This window comes from Rhinolophus sinicus, linkage group LG05, assembly GCF_036562045.2.
Source record: "Rhinolophus sinicus isolate RSC01 linkage group LG05, ASM3656204v1, whole genome shotgun sequence".
NCBI lineage: Eukaryota > Metazoa > Chordata > Mammalia > Chiroptera > Rhinolophidae > Rhinolophus > Rhinolophus sinicus.
The window spans coordinates 153,784,778-153,808,481 of NC_133755.1; the positions used below are offsets into that span (position 1 = coordinate 153,784,778).

Sequence of the window (23,704 nt, forward strand, 5' to 3'; positions counted from 1 at the left end):
TTGCCAACAGTTGCCAAATTATTGGACCATTAGACTGAATATTGAAGGGCAGTGCTTTTCATGTTTTATGACTATCCCTCATAGATTTTCTCTTCTCATTACTTAAATTACCCACACCTAACCTCACCATCATTACAAAATACCTTCTAAAGTTTTATTATTCCCATATAACATGCGTTTGTTGTTTTAGTGTCCTGTATTTTCCAAACCTAAAAAAAATTTACCTTGGGTTATACTTCGCATGTTGTAAATTGTCTGATGCTGAAGTAATCATTATTTTATAGCAATGTTTAGATTCTTCACTTGTTTAAAAAAATCACTTTTAATTACAATTTTGGCATGACTTAAAAATATATACAGAGGAACACTGAATAATTTTGAAGTGAAATTTAATCATCCATGACAGTATATCTATCGGGGGGGGTGGGGTGGAAAATCAATGGAAATAAATGTGTTCCTTTTAATCATCTTTTGCAGAAGGCAAAGTGGGGATTGGGGTGAATGTCCATTATTTACGACTTCATTGTACATGAGCCTTTAAAATAGTGTGGTAAAATTCAACATTTAAATGTGTTTTTTGAAAGTTAAGTTCATAAACACTACATGTACATTTAAATATATAAAAATAGGATACTGAATTTCAGCTCCTCTTCATGACTCCAAAGTGAAGCATGACACATGTATATTTAAAATAGGTTTTACAATTAAAGAAGCATCTACAAAAACACTACTGTATCAGCTTTCCAAGCAAATATCCCTGTTTGTATCTATATTATTACATGATGAAGTTAGTGAAAAGTAAACTTTTATGTTACCTCAATTTCCTAATAAGTTCCATTAATTTGGGGTCCAGGTATATCAAGTAAGGTAATGTAACAAAAACATTATAAAAGACACTATATGTAAAAAATAAAAACAAACAAAATGAAGAAGAAGAAAGAAGTAAATGGAAAAAGGGAATTTTTAATCAGGGAACTCAGATTTGTGGCCACCCACTTATTATCTCTAATTTTTTGTGTGAATAGTTGGAATAATAGAACTATCTACCACTGAGATGCTTATTTGGATTCCATATGATACTGAGAAATACCATCACAATTATAAAATATTATATACATGTTAATTAAATTTTTAAAACTAATCCAGTTGTATAATTATAAATCACCTTTTAAAAATAGCTTAGTAGATTAAAATAATCAGAAACATAGCTGTATATTAACTTCAGATGGGAAAGTAATTGCCTAGACATTTTAACATAATGATGAAAAAAGGTGTTCTGTACATCTAGTTTATTCTAACATCATGTTAATTCAATCTTGAGAGTTGCTTTTTATTTCCTTCTTAATATGGGTAAGAAATATATTGTTATGAGCACATTCTCCTAAATTTGTTGATTCTTTGCAATTCTAAAGTAAAACAGTCTGCATATGATTCATGAATACTGAGGTTGCTGTAATGACAATAGAAAAGGTTTTTTTCAAGAAATTAAAACGACTTTTATAAATAATTATAACAACTTACTCTCAATAACAGATACTCCAGCATGGACTTTTTACTGTCTGGGGAAAAAATTTTTTTTTTCTAAAATGTCCGTCTAACATAAATTAGAGGAACTCTTTTTTTGAGCTAGGATTACAGTGTGAGGAGTTAGTTACTTGATCCCTTCTGTGAGCCCTCCGTTGTCCTGCAGAAACACAAACGTGCTTCAAACTAAGGAGAAAAACACAAAGTAAAGTTTTTAACTGCATGTTCCCTTTTGTTACTTTCACCTTGCAGTCATCTTAACAGGATTTCTCTCTGGATTGCTTTTTGCAGTATTACTACTCCGTCAAAGATATTTCGGTTGGAGGGATGTGCATCTGCTATGGTCATGCCAGGGCTTGTCCACTTGATCCAGTGACAAATGTACGTATATTTATAGGATGCTCACGCAAAATGAATCTCTAAACTGTAAAATGCTTCATGAGAGGCTTTGGCCACAAGGCCGCTCCATGAATGGGTGTCAGGTCCCCACATAGACAGTATAAGAGAAAGCTGTGCCAAGGTGAAATAGAGCTATGGTTAGGATGGTAGACTTTGAAGTCAGCCATCACAGTATTAGAAAACAGATTAGTTGTTTGTTTGTTTGTTTGTTTTTCTAAAAAGACTCTAAACTGGTATATATATTTTGAAATCTATCTGTGACAACCTGCTGTATGATGTAGCTTTACAGAATGCCTGCCATCAATCGACTTGACTATTTATTTTTAAAGTTTCCCAAAAATGTAATGCAAACAAATGAAAACTGGGTATGGAAGTAAATATAAATGGCTGTGTAACAGGAGATTGAGGTAGGGCAGGGGCCATAACAAGTGGAGTGGAAGAGAACATTCAAGAGAGCATTGAAACTGCCAGACCAGAAAATGCTGGAATGATTTGGGGTCAAATTTTTCATTAATGACAACATATTAAGTGAATATAACCTAAAAATAAGATGAATGAGCATCTGTTTTTCTCAGTCATAAACAAATTGGTACAATACAAAATCATTTGCTGTATAGTATATGGAAGACATATATTGACTAGCAAGATGGGTGAACATAACTACCTACATGTAGATTTTTTTCTGTTACTAAAACTGTAATACAAATGGCTTTTTTTCTCAAAGCTAGTTTTCTGACTACTACATCACATTGTTACCTCCCAGGGAAGGTTCCAATGCCCTGGTATATTTACCTGGGCAAGTCTGTGGTGTTGCTTTCTGCAGGGTGTGGGTGCTATCAGTTGTCTTGATGGGCAGTGTTTCCCAAGCTTTGAGAGCCTATAGGACAGCCTTGGAGAGACCGTTCCATGTGATGAGTCAAGATTGTTCTCAGAGCACACACAGACAGGAGATTCAGTCCTGGGACATTTGGTTTCTATTATAATTATGCTCTTTATGCCCTTCGATGCCTCCCCTCTGCCCATATCTCCAAATGTTAATGGTACTTTGAGGGATGTCTTACAATGGATACAGCCAAACCAGAAAACTTTCTCAGGCATCAAAGAAGGGATCTCAGTCTTCAAGACTACTTCCAGTTGAGCCTCTACTCTCTTCCAAGTGGAAGTCCAGTGATTCCAGAGCAAGGCCAAACCTCCTTAATCTCACGTTGGTCAAATATATCCGCTCCCAAAGTTGGTACCTCTGCCCTCCCAAGCTGACAGGAGTTTTACATTTTGATAGTTATTCTAGAAGTTTTCTCTTCATTCTACCTTTCTGGGAAAGTTTTTCATTTATGGTTCTAAAAACTGCTAAAAGTATACTTTCCCCCTCGTTTTGACTAGAAATCCCGCTGTGAATGTGAGCATAACACATGCGGTGATAGCTGTGATCGGTGCTGCCCAGGATTCCATCAGAAACCTTGGCGAGCCGGGACTTTCCTGACTAAATCTGAATGTGAAGGTATGTTCCCGCCAACAGCAAGCATAAGTCTTCCTTTTCTAGGACACAGGGTAAAATAAACATGTAGTGATTCTAGGTAAGCACATATTTCCAGGTTCTAAATTTTATCCAAGGCAATCGCCGGTAAGCTATTTTTCCTTGCCTTTTCTGTTACTCAGCTTTTCAGGTTGTTGTCATTGTTTTCTTTCTCTTTCTTTCTTTCTTTCTTTCTTTCTTTCTTTCTTTCTTTCTTTCTTTCTTTCTTTCTTTCTTTCTTTCTTTCTTCCTTCCTTCCTTCCTTCCTTCCTTCCTTCCTTCCTTCCTTCCTTCCTTCCTTTTTTTAATGTGGAATATATTTACCAAACACTGAAGAATTTACCACTGTGTGAGGATTATGAGAAATAGATAAAAGCATAGTGTATAGTTGTCATCAGGGTGAAACTAAAGTGTACAGTGTAATGTATATGTAGACTAACAGAAATGTAAAAAAAATAAGCAAACCCTAGATTGTTAAGAGATTAGATTTCTAAACTTGTATGTTTAGAAAATGGTTCTGAAACCAATATAGTTCCAGATACTTCTGCTTGCTCGCTTTGCAGCCCCTCACTCCACCCCCACCCCCTAGTAAATGGCTTCTGAACACCTATTATCTATCAAAAGGAGGAAAACCAGAGGGGAAGAAGGATTGTACCCTCTAGGCTATAGATGGTTTGCAAAAATAAAAAATAAAAACATTGATTCATTAGTTGAACTTACTGAAGGGTGGTGTTTGGGGGCAGTACCTTGGAAGAGTAAGAGAGTAAAAGGTAACAGAGATGGCAAGAAATCAAATTTGTGGAAAAATAACATTTATTTTAATGATAAGCATTAATATTTTAAATGTATAGTTTCTCATTAATAACAGTAAAAATGCTATTATTAGAAACGACATCAATGATAATCATTAGCATAAACTGTGCTATAGCAATTATTGTATAGTGATAACTCAGAAAAAAGCCAGCAATGAAAAACAGTAAAACAACTGGCTATGTAAACATGTGCCAGCAAATATTCATTTATGCTTCAATATTATCACTTTTGAAGACAAGCCATATGTCCAGTTTTTCCTGAAGGGAAATGCCCAAGAAGTGTAGCAAATGACTTTATATCCTGATGTTGCCAGCTGGCCCAACATCGTGACAGGGTTGCTAGCTAGAGTAACCTGTGTTTCTGGACATCTGTTTGGGCTAAGACAGGACCTAAAAACAAAGACTTGTGTGAAACTGTAATTCCAAACTAGCCAGTAGGCCCAATTCAGTTGAATTCAAATATTAATATTTTGGTGAATCAGTCCTAACCACACTTTTCTTTTCTTTTTCAGTTCAGTAGGTTTATATGACTTCCAGAACAGGCTTGGTAGATATATTGTTTTAATTAATACCAACTCTGTATATTTATTGAATATATTTATTATATATCAGGTGTCAGACATGGTAGGTCTTTCAAACTATTGAATCATAGCCCACTTTAATCACAGAATGCTCCACAACTGTAAAATATATTTTCTTTCCAGTCTAAGATTCGGCATATACTATCCATGCCTTGGGTCCCTTCATTTTCTGCACTCACCTGTTTTGCTTTTTGATCTGTGTCGGTCTGCTTATGATATAATTCGATTTAGAAATCACCCATGATTGCTGAAATATATCTGGAGGAATGGGCCACCCACCCCCCAAATGTTATAGAGGGGCATCAGATGTCCTACCCCAATCTCTCAGATCATTGCTTCTCCCAAGTGAGAGTGGATTTATGTTAATTGCTACCCATGAATATTTGCTCCCCAACTTCTTTAAATTTTAATTAAATTTATTTTGTGCTTGTGGAGTATCAGTAATAAGTGGGAGTAGCATTTGCATTTGAAGGTAGCAATTCTTCCTGTTGCCTCTGACATTCTATCACACAGTTATAATTATGTAATGTTAAGTGGATCTGCAAAATCCTTTGCCATCTCCACTTGTGTATATGTGTTTAAACAAGGAAACAAAAAGTATAGATCATGCTTGTTAGCAACAAGGATGAACAAATTAACTTGAAAGGAAATTTTCCACTTGCTACTATATACATTTTTTAAATGGTGGAATTATGAAACAATTTTATCTTTCTTTGTGGGGCAGATAGGAGGTTTTATTTACAAATTGAAAATAAATTTATTTTTTTTAAACCACAAATTAAAATAGGGATGCTAACCATCAAACTTTGTCTAGATGCCATGCTTTCGGCAAGGTATGCATTCCTAAAACCTTACATGAAAATTTTCCTTTCCAAGTTGCATTGTTCCAATCATCTTAATAGTTAGAAAAATCCATCTGTGACATGACAGATCCTTCCATAAAATGAATGATCGCCTTCTTATTCATTTGAGTTTAATGTGGATTTTCACCAATCTAGTATATTTAAGGCATGATATATCTCCAAAGAGCAAAGGATATTTATTCCAATGCTAAGCCTATTCTAAGGGACAGTTTCAGTTTTGTGTCTTGGACATTCTGTGAAATAGCAAACTGCTGATGATGGGGGAATGGCTCTTTTGAATAGGTACTATCCATGTCCTCTGAGGCTCTGCAGGAACGAGCCCTTTGGAGAGCAACCAGTGCTGGAGGCCGAGGGCCCTCTCTGCGTGGAGTGTGATGCTCAAGCATCAGTATTTTACCTACATTAGTTAATGTTTATAAACACTCTCAGCAGCACTAATTCTTGATAATGTGAGAATAAATTTGTGTTACTCTCTATTTCCCTCTACTTATCTTGCCAGCAGACATCTTGACTGTTTCTTGCACTATATTTGTATTAGAGGATTTTAAAGAATTCTTTGTTTTTATGGCTTAGGTACATATTGTTGGTTTTCTTTAAGAATTCTTGTGTATCGTCCTAACAATATAAAACCGCTTATAATGCCTACTGATTTATGTTTGTTACTACATGTTTTGTATAATAAAGTTTGAAAGCTCTCCATTAATATAGCAAAAAATACTCTATTCTAAATCAAAAGTCAACAGACTGGAGAAAGCATTTGCAACAAACGTGACAGAGATAATATCTTCACTATATTAAGAGATATTACATAGCAATGAAAAGTTAATAAACCTGTTAAAATGAGCAAAGATCAAAACAGGCATTTCTCAGGAAAAGAAATGACTTAAAACCATATAAAAAGATTATCACGTTCATAATTAAGGAAGTACTGATTAAAACAATGAAAATACTCTTTGTAACTTATCAAAATATTCATTCTACCACTCAACAAGTGTTTGAATGCTTATGATATCAAGGAGCTGGATTAGAATGGATGATAATATACAGTGTTGGTGAGGCTATGCGAGAAGAGTTTTATCATCTCTGTTGGAGACAGAGTAATTTGACACAGCGTTTTTGGAGGGGAATTGTTCAAGCTGATTAAAATTGAAATTTTACACCTCCCTCGACTAGAAATTATACTTGTAGGAGTCTAGTCTATAGATATACTTGTATAGCTGTGTAGGGCGTATTATTCTTGTCATTAATACACAATTGCTGATACTACTGCTACTAACATTTGTGGAGCGAGTACGTTGTCTCAGGCACATAAAAGTAAGTCTCAAAACAACATAAAAGATAAGTACTGACATGATACTGAGACTTGAATTTTCTCCTCTAAGTCACTCTCAGCTGTCAAATGGGAAGCGGCCTAGCATTAGAACCCTCACTCCTATATCTACCTCCTCCTAAGTAGTGTTGTTTACAAAGGAGAAATGTGGAAACAATATAGCTGCCCACTAGTGGGGATTTGATATGCTAATAGAGAAAGAACTGTGCTGTTTATTGTTGGTAAAATTAAACAGTTCAGAACAATATATAAATGTCCCCTTTTGCGGGGGAAAGAAAAATTGAGTTGTATGGTGTGTGCACGCACATCCTCTCTCTCTCTCTCTCTCTCTCTCTCTCTCTCTCTCTCTGTCTCATATGTTTGTGGAAATCAATGTAAGGACACTTAAGAAACTCAACATCTGAGGAAGGACGCTCAGCATGCTATCTTTTTTCTGCTTCCTACCCCAAATGAATTCTACCCATCTTTCAAAGCTTTACCCCATTCTTTCTAGGGAAGTGGTGATTTTTCACTTTTCTGAACTCTAACAAAGTGACATGGAAAAGAAGAGGAGAAGACGGTGAGGAAGGAGGAGGAAATATCAATTGAGAACTTATCTTTCAAGCATTATATTAACGTTTTTACCTGCATTTTTCTTAATGCTTTTAAATATCTGTAATTATTATTGATCGCTCCATGTTTTACTTGGAAACGGAGCCTTAGTGCAATTAAGAAATTCCCTACATCACATGTCTACAAAATAATGGAGAGGACACCCAAATTCAAGTCTGGTACAAAAAGGCATACTCTCAGCTACTAAGCAAATCAGCTCTTGTTTTGTCCTGGTTATTTAGTACTTATACCTCTTATCTCTCTCATCAGATAAAACTTGATGGGACTGAGACAGTGAGTAGTCATGAGACTAGCTCCTGGCTTCAGAGTGGTTTGCAATACTGATTTGTTTACCTTTTACAGATCACTTCCCTGTGCCTCAGGTTCCTAATATGTGAAAAGAGGTTAATAATAGTACCAGATTCATAAAGCTACTTTGAGAATTAAAATCAGTGGTAATAAATATAAAGCACTTAGAACATGATGTAAAACAAACCCTGTTTTAGTTATTTAGTAGTGGAAGAAAGGAACTATATCCTAAACATTCTTTTTTGCCCATAGTATCTCTAACAGAGATTCACATGTAAAAATTATTCATTGCAGATTACTTGGATGTTAATTATTCAGTACCAAAAATTTCTTGTTTTTCATAATAGGAAATTGTAGGTTGAACTATATGACATTTCAGTTTTTTAGGATCAAATCCATCAAATATTGGCAATTTCATATGATTCAGTTTATATATTGTAATTATTTCAAGTTCCGTTAAAAAGTGTGAATTTATTAATATAGCCAATAAATTCAAATACTTTTTAGATACTTTTGTACTGATTATATGTATGTGTATATGTATATCTATTTTCTCATATAGTATAAAATAATCTATTATAGATTGATTTTTTAAAATATGTCTGAAATGAACATTTATGAATTGATTTTTCCTTAATGCAGCATGCAATTGTCATGGGAAAGCTGAAGAATGCTATTATGATGAAAATGTTGCCATAAGAAATCTGAGTTTAAATATACATGGAAAGTACATTGGAGGAGGTGTATGCATCAACTGTACCCAAAATACTGCTGGTATAAACTGTGAGACATGTATGGACGGCTTCTTTAGACCCAAAGGGGTAAAGTATGCTTTTTCTTTCATGAAGCGTTATTTTGTTTTCTTCATACAAAGATGTATTATGTGAAAAAATAATTTTGATAGACTTCAGATCATAAAAGGTGACCAGAAGTGTTTCGTAATGGAAACTGATATAAATATTTGAGGACGTGTAATAAAACAGTTCCCTCTCTCCTGAAAATTCCATTTTGCCTCATTCTACTCAATCCCAACCCCAAATTTATTCTGATTTTAAGAACATAAATTAGTTTTGCCTTTTAGTGAATGTCACAAAAATGTAATCAGGAAGTACATACAGTTTGGCATCTTCCTTCTTTCATTCGACGTAACAGTTTAAGATTTGTTCATGTTGTGTGCATCAATATTTACTTTTTTAAAAAATGCTGCATAGTGTTCCTTTGCATGAACATATCATAATTTTCAGTCCATTCTCCTGATGGTGAACATTTGGGTCATTTCCACTTTTTAGATGGATCCTATAAAACAATTTTATATGTCTTTTATGGTCATGTTTTATTTACTTTGTATAAATATGTAGGAGAAGAATGGTTGTTTCATAGGATAAGAATATGTCTGACTTTATAAGAAACTACCAACATTTTGCTAAATTAGTAATAACATTGTACATGTTCACCGAAAATATATAGAGGTTCCAGTTCTTCCATATCATCTCTGATATTTGGTGTTGATTATCTTTTTTGAATTAGCCATTCTAGTGGGTGTGGGTATAGTGAGTGTGGCAAGTGAGTATTTGACAATCACTAAGTAATTCCCATCAATGTTTGGTCCTACAGCAGACCTTCTATTATGAATTCATAGCAGATTTCATGGCAATTTAATTTTTATTTTAAATGCTTATTGGCTTCACCAATATCTTCTCTATTAAAGTGTCTATTTAAGTCAGAATGTTCTTTATTTATTCTAGAAACATTTTATTTTTAAGTTTTAGGACTTCGCCCGTAGAGAAGTAAATCTTTGAAATAATGATTGAGATCTACAAGGTTAACCTCTAGTTCTAGCACTAATTTGGGGGAAATACTTTCTTTTTTACCTTTGGATTGCTTTGAGACATTTTTTATTTTACATTTATAAATTTATTTTTTATTAAATTTATTGGGGTGACATTGGTTAGTAAAATTATGTATGCTTCAAGGGTACAATTTTATAATACATCATCTGTATACTGCACTGTGTGTTTGCCACCTAGAGTCAGTTCTCCTTCCATCACCATGTATTTGACCCCCTTGACCCTCTTCTACCACCTCTTCTCCCCTCTTACCCTCTGGTAACCACTAAACTATTCTCTATGTCTGGGTTTTTATTTGTTTGTTTGTCTTGTTCATTTGTTACTTTCAGTTTTATATCCCACATATGAATGAAATCATATGGTTTTTTACTTTTTCTGTCTGACCTACTTGCAGCCATGTTGTTGCAAATGGCAGTGTTTCACCTATTCTTATGGGCAAGTAGTATTCTATTGTATATATGTACCACATCTTTATCCAATCATCTATGGAAGGACACTTTGGTTATTTCCATGTCTTGGCCACCATGAATAATGCTACAGTGAACATAGGGATATATATATCTTTACAGATAAAAGTTTTTGGGTAAATATTGTGAATGATACACTGTAGAGAAATGATTCTGTTATCTTCCTCTGAAGATTTTTTACTTTCGTTCTAATTGGAGGTCAATTTATTGACTGTCATGAAATTGTGAAAACTTGCTTTCGCATTTTGTTTGGGCAGAAAGCTCAAGGTGTTTATCTGACCTTTCTAACTTGTTCGGCAACTCCAATTTCTGTTTACTTTATGGTGTACATACCTGAAAATCTTACTCAGGTCATGTAGCTTTTCAGCTGTTGCTTTTCACTGCACTCCTTGGAGTATCTCAAAACAATGTATGATTAAGGGATCTGTTAAGTATTTGGGGGTATTGATATGCATATTTTGGTGTTATCTTTATGTAAACATGTATCTCATCTAGTGTATTTTTGTTTTCTTTCACATTTTAAATCCTTCCAATTTCAGCTACTCTTTGATTATTCTCCCAATTCCTTGGATTTTTCTATTTTGTTCAGAATTTATAATTGTTTTCTGAGGTGGTACTGCATGCATACAAGACACTCTACCATTATCAAAACTGAAAGCTTGATAAGTTTTTAATTACAAGTCAAGTACTTAAGTAAATCTGAGCCTAGATTTTGATATTTTTATACTTACAAAATACTTATGCTATATTGTTTGTTTAAAAATTCAATTTAAAGTGCTTACTATTTGGGTGCAACTCCATTGTATTTTTGTGAAAATGTAGAAAGAAAAGTTTTTTACATTACAATTTTACAGCTAAGTAACTTTTCTCTATGATATTCTTAAATGTATTGTCTTAAAATCTAATTTTAGGTTTATCTACTAAATACTTATATTTAATAGTTTCAATAAAAATATATGCATATGAATACATATGTATATACATACATATCAGTGTTTACTTTGAGTACTAATTAGTAATCTGAATTATTATGTTAATAAAATTAAAAGTCAGTGTAAAGTAGATATCTTTATACAATCTAATATAATAGAAAGTTTCCTGATCAACAATCTAATTCAGGCAGTTTATCCTAATTACCAAAAAGACAGATAATGAATTAGGAGGATTTGGTTTACTCAAGCTCATTACTGGAATCATAAAACATATTTACAAAAGCCAAGATTTTATTTAAAAGAAATGTTTTGCCATATGCCCACAGAATAGTTTTTTCATGTCTCGGTGGTTTTCTCTGTGTAGAAAGCACTTCTCCCAATTCTACTCTCAAATTGCTACTCATACTTCAAGCTCCAGTCTAAACGTTACTTTTTCTGTGAAATATTACTTGACTTCATTGTGTTGTGTTATTACTCCTTCTTTCGCTCCATAAACTCTACTTGTATGTCTATTTTATCACTTGGCACATTCTGTTTAATCAATTTATTTTAAGTTTGTTATTCCTGTAACTTTATTTAAGGCAGAGAGTAGGCCTTACCTTACTGTTTTGCACAGTCCTTACTTCATAATGAGGGCTGAATGAATGTGTATTAAACAGATTTGATTTTGAAACTGATCTCTGGGCATAGTTGACTGATATTCTATCACACATGTAAATAACTCTCTAATTATGATACTGACTTTTATCAGTAAACACATTTTCATTTGTAAATTAATCCTAGTCATGTACATATATAAAAGATATATTTTAGGGGGAAATGTATATGTATATTATACTGAGGGTGCCAAATAAATGTATATACATTTTAAAATGGAAAAAACTATTAAAATTATGCTGATGGTAACCACTTCGAGTACCTCTTATAATTGCAGAAGTCAAACATGACTTGTATTCATCTTTTGTTATCAGTATGTATTGAGTATTACAATTTTAATATATATATTTTAGGTGGAAACACACACACACACTCACAAACACACTAGTATTTCAGTATTTTCTAGGCAAATAATTCAGTTTTTTTTCTTATCCTATTGCATCTGGAAAAAAAATGTTGTCTATACAGTATATTAGTATAGTCTAGGTTTGTTTAATTAAAATATTCTAACATTGACAGCTATTAGTTGTATTGAGTATTTAATATATATGAAGAATCTTATGAGATGCTTTATGTTATTCTTTTTCATTTTAATTTAATAACATCGCTATAGTTGGTATAATTGTCCTCATTTTACAAGAATGTAAGTAGTTTGCAGGAGGCCACATAGCCAGTAAGTGGCAACACCGGAATATGAGCTCATGGTTTCCTAATTATGGGGCCTACATTGCTTCTTTCCAGGTTGTGTTGCCTCCCCAGAAAATCAAATTTTAATTTAAATATTTAATATTATTTTTTAAGCATCAAATATAAATTTCTATTTAATTAATTATCTAATTATCAATGTGAAAAAAGTTCTTGAAAGGTAAATTTGGGGGAAATTACTAATTTTGAACTATGTTGTAATAAAAAAACAATCAGGAAGATTTTATTATAGGATGCATATTAGAGAATATCAAGCAAATATTATTTTTGTTATAGTAATGATACTGTGATTACAAATGAAAGAGATGCATATTGAAATGTGTAGGGATTAAAATACTCTTATTTGGGATATTCTCCCAAAACTTCAGCACAGCATAAAATCTGATGAAATTTACAGAGCAAAATCTTGATAATTGTTGAATAATTCATCTTGAAAATTGTTAAATTTAGATAACAAATACATAGGAGTTTATTATACTGTCCTCTTTACGTTTGTATATCCATTTAGAAGAAATGGATTTCAGAAATTGCAATCATGCATTAAAGGTAACTTCTTATATTATAACTTTATATAATGTATTACTATGTATTATTAAAATTAATTTGTCCTTAAAAGTTTGCTGAATTTAAAAATATTAGTGTTATTATACTTGATTGAAAGCATTTTCATGTTTTTGTTAGGTATCTCCAAATAATCCAAGACCATGCCAGCCATGCCATTGTAATTCGATCGGTTCCTTAAATGAAGTCTGTGTCAAGGATGAAAAGCATGCTCGACGAGGTGAGAGCCACAGTAGAAGGTCATTGTTCCGATGCTTGGACAACTAAAACCCAAATATGATCTTTTAGGAGAACATTTTACAGTAAATTGCATTCATATAATGAATGTATTCTTATATCTCTCAAATTTCACTCCAAGAAGCGTTTTTTTTTTCATCTCAGTAATTAATTTTATGTTTCAATATAATTCTTTCAAAGCAAAAAGAGTTCAATCATTTATTTTGCATTATATATACATATTTACATATCTGTGCATATGCATCTTCTGTCAATCAAAAATTGGTGGTGTATGTAATTTTGTTATGTCGTGTTATTTATTAGATTGTTTTGTAGCTTTTTAGTTTCTATCATGAAATGACAGTATTCATTGTAAGATGCGTATGCTGTAATGGGAAGAACAATTAGAGGGCATCACATACTGAGCTGTGGTGAATAATATGGAAAGCAAGAAGTGTACTAAAGGACTGAAAAAGGTAGTAGACATGAGTTTATGAAGACAAAGACACAGACACTAATATAAGCCAATACTTTCTTTGGGGATTGAAATTCATGACTACCTTCAAACATTAAAGAATCAAGTGCCAAAATAACTCCTTGGTGTAAAAGGTTTAGGAGCTGCTTCTGGGAGAGTTGCTTGCCAAGGTTAAGTAGATAATTCCTAGAATATATCTGGAGCAGTTTCTTTATTTATCTATGAGTAGGTTCTTCTCTTCTTTGGAAGGACTAAAATATAGCATGCTACCAAGTTATAGGTTTCCCCACCCCCACAAAGACTCAGTTTAAAAGACCGGTAATGTTTCTTTGATACATTTAGCTCACCCGCTTTCTTCATAAAAATGTAGGATTATCAGTTTAAGCCATATATTATTTAATACTAAAAGATTAAATATCTATTTATTTTAATCTTCAAATGGTGAATTTGAGGTCATTTTTTTATTTTATGGTCTCTTATCTTTTTATACTAACAACTAACCTTATTGTCAGTAATAGCACTTAACTTTCTCCCCTAATTTTAAAATAAACATGTTATTTTAAAAATTAGCAAAATAAAAATGTTGAAAAATAAGCATATAATACAGTGGTATCTTAACGTAGATACTGCTACTAACATTTTTGTGTTAACTTTAATAATGAGTTTTCCTGATATCTAATTTTTTTTCAATTAAAATTTATTGGGGGTGACAATGGTAAGTAAAATTACATAGGTTTTAAGTGCACAGTTCTGTAATACATCATTTATATATCACGTTGTGTGTTCACCACCCAAAGTCAGTACTCTTTCCGTCACCATAAATTCGACCCCATTTACCCTGTTCTACTACCTCCCACCCCCCTGACCGTCTGGTAACCACTAAACTGTTATCTGTGTCTATGAGTTTTTGTTTCTTTATGTGTTTGTCTCGTTCCTTTGTTGCTTTCAGTTTTATATACCACATATCAGTGAAGTCATAGGGTTCTCGACTTTTTCTGTCTGACGTATTTCGCTTACCATAGTAATCTCAAGATCCATTCATGTTATCACAAATGGCACTATTTCATCTTTTTTTTATGGCAGAGTAGTATTCCATTGTGTATATGTACCACATCTTCTTTATCCAGTCATCTGTTGAAGGACTTTGGTTTCCATGTCTTGGCCACTAAGTATTACAGTTTTAATAGAGTTTTTTCCTTCCTTAAAATGTGTATACATTTTTTGGCACCGTTTTTTGGCACCTTCTGCATGTATGTGTGTATGTATGTATGTGTGTATGTATGTATGTATGTATGTATGTATTTTTAGAGGGGTTGAATTTTGTATAAAATTCTGTCATCATCTCTGATATTCATAACTTAATTTATTGTAGCATTTGGTACAAATCTAGAAGTAGTCATTTATGGTAAGAAAACAATACTTAGATAATATGTGCTTTGAGAAATTGAACATTTTTATTGATTTGTCATGGATAAGCTACAATAAATATTTATATTTTATATCATATAACATATTAAATATTATTAGATTATTCAAATTTTCTATATCTTTTTAAATTCTTTATAAATATTTAAAGTGCTAAGATTGTCATTCTCAGCCATTGATTTTGGATAATTTTTCTTTAATTTCCAATAAATTCTGCTATTTATATATTTTCTTATAATTAATGCTTATTTGGAGCATAAATGTGAAAACTTAAATCATGTTTTTTATTCTGTCTTTATCGATGTAAAGTGAGAGCTTGTACTAGTAGATGTAATTGAATTTTACTTTGGCCCTTGCTAATATTACTACAGAAGTTTCTACTTTTTTATATGCTTTCCTAATGTATAATTACATTCTTTTATTTGTAATATATCTTGTTATTTTGTGTATCTCTTGTGAACGTTACATAAACATGTTTTTAAAAGAAACAGTGAGACTCTTTAACTTATTTGTATATAGTTAGTATGTATGTTTGACACTCTTTCTGTCATTCTGTTTTATGCTATCTCTCCATAATGTTTTCTTGCTTTTTCTTCCCTCCTTTTCTTTTTTGCCTGGATTATATTTTACTGATCTGCTCTTCTATTTTTCCAGATTTTGAAGGCCAATAACTTGTATTCGTTCATGCATGCATGTATTTTTTGTTTGTTTGTTTTTCTAATCAAAGAGAAGAAGGAAAACTGTCTTGTATTTCTCTATTTAAAAAGAAAAGTGAATTTAAACTCTCATTTCCCTCCTCTATTTTTTTTTATTTCCAAAATATCCATTCCCGTGAACATTCTGAGTCTTTGTTGTACTAAGTGATGCTGTATTTTTACTGTTGTTAAATTGTTGTTTTAAATAGTCTGTTTTTACTCCCAACGAACTTTTCTATCTTGTCTGAGAGGGTTTATGAACCAACAGGTGTGCACAGATTACTAATTCTTAATCTAGTGTGATGACAGAGTTATGGAAATTCCTTTTAATCATTGCAGTGGTTTTTCTATAATCTTAATTTTGGTAGATGCTAAGAGTGTTGGGGGTGTTTTGTTTGTTTTGTTTTTATTTTTATTTGGTTTTGTGGTTTTTTTTAGTTCTTAATATTTTTAAAGATACTTAGAAAATGCTATGTACACAAATCATAGCCAGCTTCTGATTACACCTTATATTCTGTGGTTTTAACTTTTCTTTTTTGATGTACATCATAAATCTAATTTTTGGGTGAAAATAAGCTTTTAAAGTCTACAAAAATTAAAAACTTGGGACCTAAATTATATAGTTGCCTTAAAAATGTTGATATGTGGCTCATCTTCTCTTAGGTCTGGCACCTGGGTCCTGTCATTGCAAGCCGGGCTTTGGAGGGGTGAGCTGTGATCGGTGTGCCAGGGGCTACACTGGCTACCCAGACTGTAAACCCTGTAACTGTAGTGGCGAAGGAAGCACAAATGTGGACCCTTGTTTTGGACCCTGTAATTGCAAGGTACATTGTTTATTCTGGTAACATCCTACTGTCAAGTTAGAAGGTCATTTTCCTCGGCTTTCTGATGTGTCTGCTGGCATCAAGCAATTGTTATAACTTCTCCAGTAAATACTGTCTATTGCATGTGTGACACTCAGAAGCATCTTTAGAAGCATACCAGGTTCATTGCAGCAAGACACTTGCCATTTGTCTAAAAAACCAACAATTATACAGAGGGCCAGTTACCTTAAGACTATTATTTTACAGCAAAAACATTTTTTTACCTATTATCAAGCTACCGTAATCTAAAAATATACAACACTAAAAATAGCAACCTTTAAAACTATAGGATACTCAGATCAACTCCAGCTTTGCATCTAATTCTAACAATAGTTCTGTCAAGAGTTTCATTGTGGATTTTTAAATGATCTTCTGAAGTTTGAACCCAGGTAGGTCTGAAAATACCATATTTGAATTCTTCCATTTAATTACCAAAAATGTGAGAAGCCATAGTGGAATTGATTAAAGGCACATATTTCCTCCCAAGAGTACTTTCAGAAATGCCACTTTTGTGTTGTTGTACATGCTCGGCGAATAGTTCATCATATTAACACCAAAGGATGAATTGTACCTATGGTTTATACTTATAAAGAAAACATATAAGCATATACAAGTCTTAAATGATAAAATTAATTTCCTAGAGCTATAGCCATCAGCACCAAAGTTTGGATCAGACAGTGTTAGCTACATTAGCTGAGAATGAACAATCCATTGAAACTTAGCATGCTGTACTAAAAATAAATGTTACTTTTTTCTTTTTTCTCAATTGCAAATGGAACCTTATTAAGATCTTTCCTTTATTAATTCATTAGTCTTACCTAAGCAGTATAAATGATGCTCTTGCAATTATATGTGTGTGCATGTATATACAAACATTAAATCATAACACAAGAAGTAAATATTAGCATTAATATTGTATATATTTTTTGGGAGAAGAATGTCTAAAATATCAAGCTAAATATGCTAATAGTTACATAATGAATGTGTTATATCGGTAATTTAGGTACTTATCTTAGGCTTCTGAAACAATAAAACTCCTGTCTTCATACACAGGGAGAAAGTCCACAATCCATATAAACAATGTTCAAGATAGACCTACTTCTCATAATGAGTATTAGAAAAAAATCTAAATATCCATAAATCAATAAGAAGAAAAGTATAATGTGTTCATAATCTGATACAAGGGAATAAAATAAAATAGGTCCACATCTACAAATAGAGACAAATTTCAGAAACTTCAGAAGAAAACAAAAGCGATTATGTTATCATTTATATAAAGATGTAAAACGTGAAACAATTTTATATTGTGTGGACACACATTTATAAATTTTAAAATTTTAAATACACCTATATAATATACACTAATTTTAGAATAGCAGTTAACTCTAGAGAATGAGGGAAGAGAATAGGATGAAATTAAAGTGAGATTCAAATGTGCCTAAATATTATTTCTTTAAACAACATATCTGAAGCACACATGGAATTTTTTTTTTTTTACCTTTAGGTTGTAATAGATAATTGTCATATTATCTGTACTTTTGTGGTGCTTTAAAATAATTCTTCATTTAAAATGTCTTTAATTGAAGGGAAAAGAAAGATTTTCTGATTTAAAAAGTTATATGAAATTTTTAACTTAATACAATATCAACTATTATCACCTTGACACGTAAGATTTTCTGTTATATCTTTGTTTAGACAATGATATTAATGAACATCATCGTAATTATATTTTAAAATATGAAACCAGTGCTAGCTTAAGTCACACAAAAATATTTACTAATTTTTTATTCATTGTTAAAATTTTTGAAATTTCTATAGCTTCTCCTGAAATTACAAGAGACAAGTGAATATCAGATATATGACAAGTCAACTGAACGTAAATGCTCTTCTGACTCTTGATATTTATTTTAAATACCACATGCTAGAAATCATCTCTTTTGAAGTTTGGTGTCATGTTATCCGTTACAAGTCAGTTGGATTGCAGGCTCTGATAAATAATATAAATTGACCTTGATCTGGGTAGGAGCATGTGCTTTTATTTTTACCAAAGTCTTATAGTAGAAAGATAAAAATGAAGTAAAAAACTAGAGAAATCAAAGTCTGTATTTTCATTGTGCTTTGCTTTTTTATTGCACTTTTTTGTTTTGGTTTGGTTTTCATTGCACTTTTTATTAAGTCCTTACTGGCATATGAGATTTTGTGATCTGACCTTGGCTTACCTCTCCACAATGTTCTTGAGCTTCAGTCGCTGTTTTCCAGCTTTGCTTAACTTCCTTGAATCACCAAACTCTAACTGTGGAATTTTATGGATTCTATTCAGACTGCGTGGAAAACCTCAGCTCTGGCCTTCTTCCTTTGCTTAGCTAGGCGATTTTCAAGGCTCAGCTCTACTTTCTCAGCAAAGCTGTCCTCGATCCCCCAGTATAAATCATTCTGCCATGTACACTTGTAACACCTTTTCCTTTTCCTTTGTAATCTTTTCACAATTTGTAATCCTAGTTAATGTCTGTTTCAACTCTGGTGACATGTATCCTATGTATTTTCCTCATCATTGAACGATAAAAAGATAACAAACACAGTGACTCATACATAAAAAATGATGGAAGAAAGGAAACTAAAAAATTGTGAAGGTTTGACAGTCATTTAAATTGTCTGACTCCTATTTACTGATCTGGAAAATGATGATATTAAATATTTCCTGCCTAATTCTTAATAGGTGTAATTATAACATTAAAGTTTTGTATAAAATCAAACACGAGCATAATCATAAATTCCAACGGGAATACTTTTTTGTTTATTAATATTGCTTTTTACAGGTAGAAATAAGTTTCCATTCTCTTCCCCCAATAGGATTTTTGTGATGTGTGCTAACATTTTTATTAGTTTTTTTCCCCTCCTATTTTCCATTTATGCATATGAGTGATCACCCCATTAACTTGTTAGCTTCAAACCATGGGCATTTCTACAAAAGACATTCAGTTTATATATTTGATCCCTAATTTAAGTTACAGATGTAAAATCTTTAGCATAAAAAGTACATGTAGGATTTGTCTCTTGCAACAGCTACAGTGCAAAATATTATGTTAATCAGGTTTTGTGGTATTTTTTTTTAATTTTGAAAGCTAAGCCTGTGAAAAGTAGGAATTATTTTTTATTTTCTTCTCTCTTCCTAATCCATCAACTATTTATATTTGGAACAGTATTTAAAGAGTAAGCACTCAGCAAATACTTCTAATTAGTTAATTATTCTTCTTTTGTTAATGTCTTTTAATATTAGGATGCATTATAATGAAGGCCATAACAGAGGAAAATATGTAACTGACTACACACACCCTCACAAAGAAACAAGCATGACTGAAAAATTCCTGAAGCAATTATCACAAAATTGACTTAAATGTCACTAAAGATCTTTCTGGTAACTTTGTCAGTAGAATTCCCAGCTGACTAACAATTATGGTTAAACATGTACTTCTGAAGTTGTACCTAATTTATAAGAAGGCAGCTGCATGACAAAGAATACAGGCATACTATTGTGACTATTTCTCTAGAGAGAAACTGTACTGAGGAAACCATAGCAAAAAGAAAATTGATGTCAACACAACAGTATCTGACTTCAAAAAATAAATAATACTACTAGGTTGGTGCAAAAGTAGGTTTAAAAGGTTAAAAATAATTGCAAAAACCGCAATTACTTTTGCACCAACTTAATAGTAAGGTTTTTCCTAATACAACTTTGTTTTTAGGGGAAAAGAGTACCAAAGGGGGGAAAAAAAAAAAAAAGGAAGTCATAATGTTTTTGACGGATAGTCCACAAAATATCTAATTAGATACTTAGCAAAATATATTCCACAGAAATATGTGTCTAAAGCACACATTTCTCCATAAAGGGATGCAAATTGATTTTTGAGGAGCACGAATATCCTATTCATTTTATGTGTAAGGCAAACATAATCTCACAGTGTATCTGTACATACATACAGTATATTCACAGAATTCAAATTTCATGGTGGGGATGATTATGAAAGAAATGACTACAGAGCTCCTTTAGGGCATGATAATGAAAGCTAGGTTGAGAACCACTGTTCTAGAATAAAGGGACACTTTTTATTATGACAATACATAAGAAATAAAAATATTTACGATATGGACTAATTATTTACAATGGGAAAATTATTCACTATTATTAGTACCTATTAATTTTTGTTAATATAACCAACTAGAATAATGGTTTAGAAATCAAGAAAGTAGAATATTTGGGTTTAAGAAAATATGGTGGTATAAGGGAATATTAAACCTTGGAGTGAAAGTCTGGAACACTCTGGAAATTACTATTTCATAAGCTTAGGTGTAAAAATAACCATTACTTTGTAAGTTAGAAATAATAACTATTAGAATCTAAATAAATAAAATATTAAAATAAATTTACTGAATTGACAAATGTTGCCCATTTGAAATGCTGGGAAAGAGAATAAATTAGACCACCACTTTTGTTTAGATAACCTGTTAAAACAACTTTTAAAATTGTTATTAAATTGTATGTTGATACAGTTGACCCTTGAATAGCACAGGAGCTAGGGGTACTGCCCCGCACATGGTTGAAAATTCATGTATAACTTTATCTCCCCAAATACTTAACTACAGTTGCCCCTTGGTATCATCAAGGGATTGGTCCAGGACCACGGTGGATACCAAAATCCACAGATGCTCAAGTCCTTATACAAAACAGTGTAGAACAATGCATGCAATTGGCCCTCCCATTCATGGATTCCTAACCATGGATGGAAAATACTGGTTTGCCATCACGTTTGGTTGAATTCAAGGATGCAAAACCCGGGGATATGGAGGGTGACTGTATATTTGTTGAAAAAATTCCACATATAAGTGGAACCATGCAGTTCAAACCCATGTTGCTCAAGGATGAACTGTACCTCTTTTTAAAGTTGATCAGTACAAAGAAGTGACAGAATAATAGCTGAAGGAAAGAGAAATCTCATAACAAGCAAAATGCCATTTGGGCTAGAAGCTGCAAACTCTCACCATCATGGTTAGATATTTAGGATCAATTATTTTTACATCTGTGCTTTACAAACTGAGTTGGATGGTGACAAGTTATAAGATATGATATTTGCCCTTGAAGATCTTATAAATGGCAAGAAAAGAGAAAACAAATGATTTTACTGTTTGCATTGTTTGTTTATTTAAATAAATAAATGAACTTTAGTAAGCATTCTAACATCTGGAAACATTCCTATGGGAGAGAACAGTGTTGCAGCTGCCTATTTTAATCCTATCATGCAAACCTTGGGTACATCTTTTTCGCTCAACCAGATGGCTTTTCCATCTTATTTTTCCTTCAGAGGTATGGAGAACTGTGGTGATGAATCTGGTGTTCCACCCAGAACATGCACTCAGTATCCCTTTTAGAATAGTAACTTCCTTCTGCCTTGTATTATCCTTTGTCCACACTCTTATTTCCTTTGCTATCTAATCCTCTATAGGGCATTTGTATATATTCTCTGGCATCTCGTATAATACTTTGTATTAGTATCTCAGCCATGATTTGATGAATGAATGAGTAAAATAGATAATAAAGGAACAGTGAGAAATAATGTACAGAGCATTCACTAATACTTTGGTATTGACAGCAAAAGAAATTAAATTGCTCACAGAACCAACCAATATAGCGGATGGTTCACTCTCAAGCTGCGAATAAAAAATTTAAGTTCCGGACCATTCGTAGCAAGAGAATCTTCCAAGAATGAATCAGGAATACAATCAGGGGATGCTTCATGGATGGCAGTTGTTGAAAAATCACAGAGAAGTTTCGAAAAAACAATTATCCACCTGGATAATTATAAAAAGAGTTGACACTCAAGCTACCCAGATCATGTATACTAGCCAACTACCTGAAAGAGGAAAACCTGTGCTTCTATGAAGGTTCAGTAAAACCCCTGAAACGCCATGCTTCTGTGTTTGAATTGTGTCACTCTAAAATATATTACATATGAAACTGTGATGTTCTATATTAATCACTGTTTTAAAACTAATACGTTTTTCAAAGAGAACTTTGGAAGTGCATTCCTTAAATAAGAACTACTTAGATAAATACTCTCTCAAGGGAGGTTGGAAAAGGAAATTGGAAGTATACCCTGATATAACTAATTAATCTATACATGTTGAGACATGTCCAGAAAGCTGAATTCCCATGAGCTAAAAAATTTCTCCCTGATTTTTCATCCTCCTACCAGCCTCAAAAGGCACTTTAATTAGGTCATAAGGACAGATATATAAATAGGTACTATATCCACCATATTTACTGTTGAGTTTAGGCTTAGTATTTATCTAAAGTTCAACCTGAGAAAAATTAGAACCAGTACTTTTCAATTGAATAAATCGATCTTAATCTGATTAGTAGCCGCCACTTACTAAAGGAAAAGTATGGTATAGACTCAGGACTAGAGAAGTAGGAGTCTAGAAACTTAAGGTTGTGGCTTTATGCTGATATGTTTTGCAATTGTATGAAAGGTCTATGCAAATATTGTAAGAGTTGACAATTACTTGGTAAGAGGGTTGAAGTGAATTGGGTTTGGGGAGGTAGACTAGGATTAGTTTGAGGACCTGTAACAGGGTCTAAAATAGTTTGGCTCAAAGATTGTCATAATAAGCAAAACAAACTACCACTTGGCTAACTTGTTTCTATAGGTGCAGACATTCTATTATCTTTACTAGAGTGTGTTGTGGGTTCCCAAGACCACACTCATTTTCAATAATTCACTAGAAGGACTCCCAGAACTCTGAAAAGCTATTATACTCATGGTCATGGTTTATTACAGTGAAAGGATACAGATTAAAATCAACAAAGAAAAAAGGAGTATAGGGAAGAGTCCAGGAAAAACCAAGTGCCAATTTGCAGTTATCCTCTCCCAGTAGAATGGTGCA

At 32.6% G+C, this 23,704-nt stretch overlaps 1 protein-coding gene across 6 annotated transcripts in view; it reads left to right on the plus strand.

The window, feature by feature from the left end:
* LAMA2 (laminin subunit alpha 2) overlaps window positions 1-23,704 on the plus strand; it is a 535,718-nt gene that overhangs the window by 233,589 nt on the left and 278,425 nt on the right. For all 6 annotated transcript variants that reach the window (XM_074333565.1, XM_074333563.1, XM_074333566.1 and 3 more), the window contains exons 6-10: window positions 1,816-1,905; window positions 3,304-3,421; window positions 8,565-8,743; window positions 13,212-13,311; window positions 16,566-16,726. In XM_074333565.1, coding sequence (XP_074189666.1) covers window positions 1,816-1,905; window positions 3,304-3,421; window positions 8,565-8,743; window positions 13,212-13,311; window positions 16,566-16,726 — 648 coding nt within the window. The remainder of the gene's footprint in view (window positions 1-1,815; window positions 1,906-3,303; window positions 3,422-8,564; window positions 8,744-13,211; window positions 13,312-16,565; window positions 16,727-23,704) is intronic.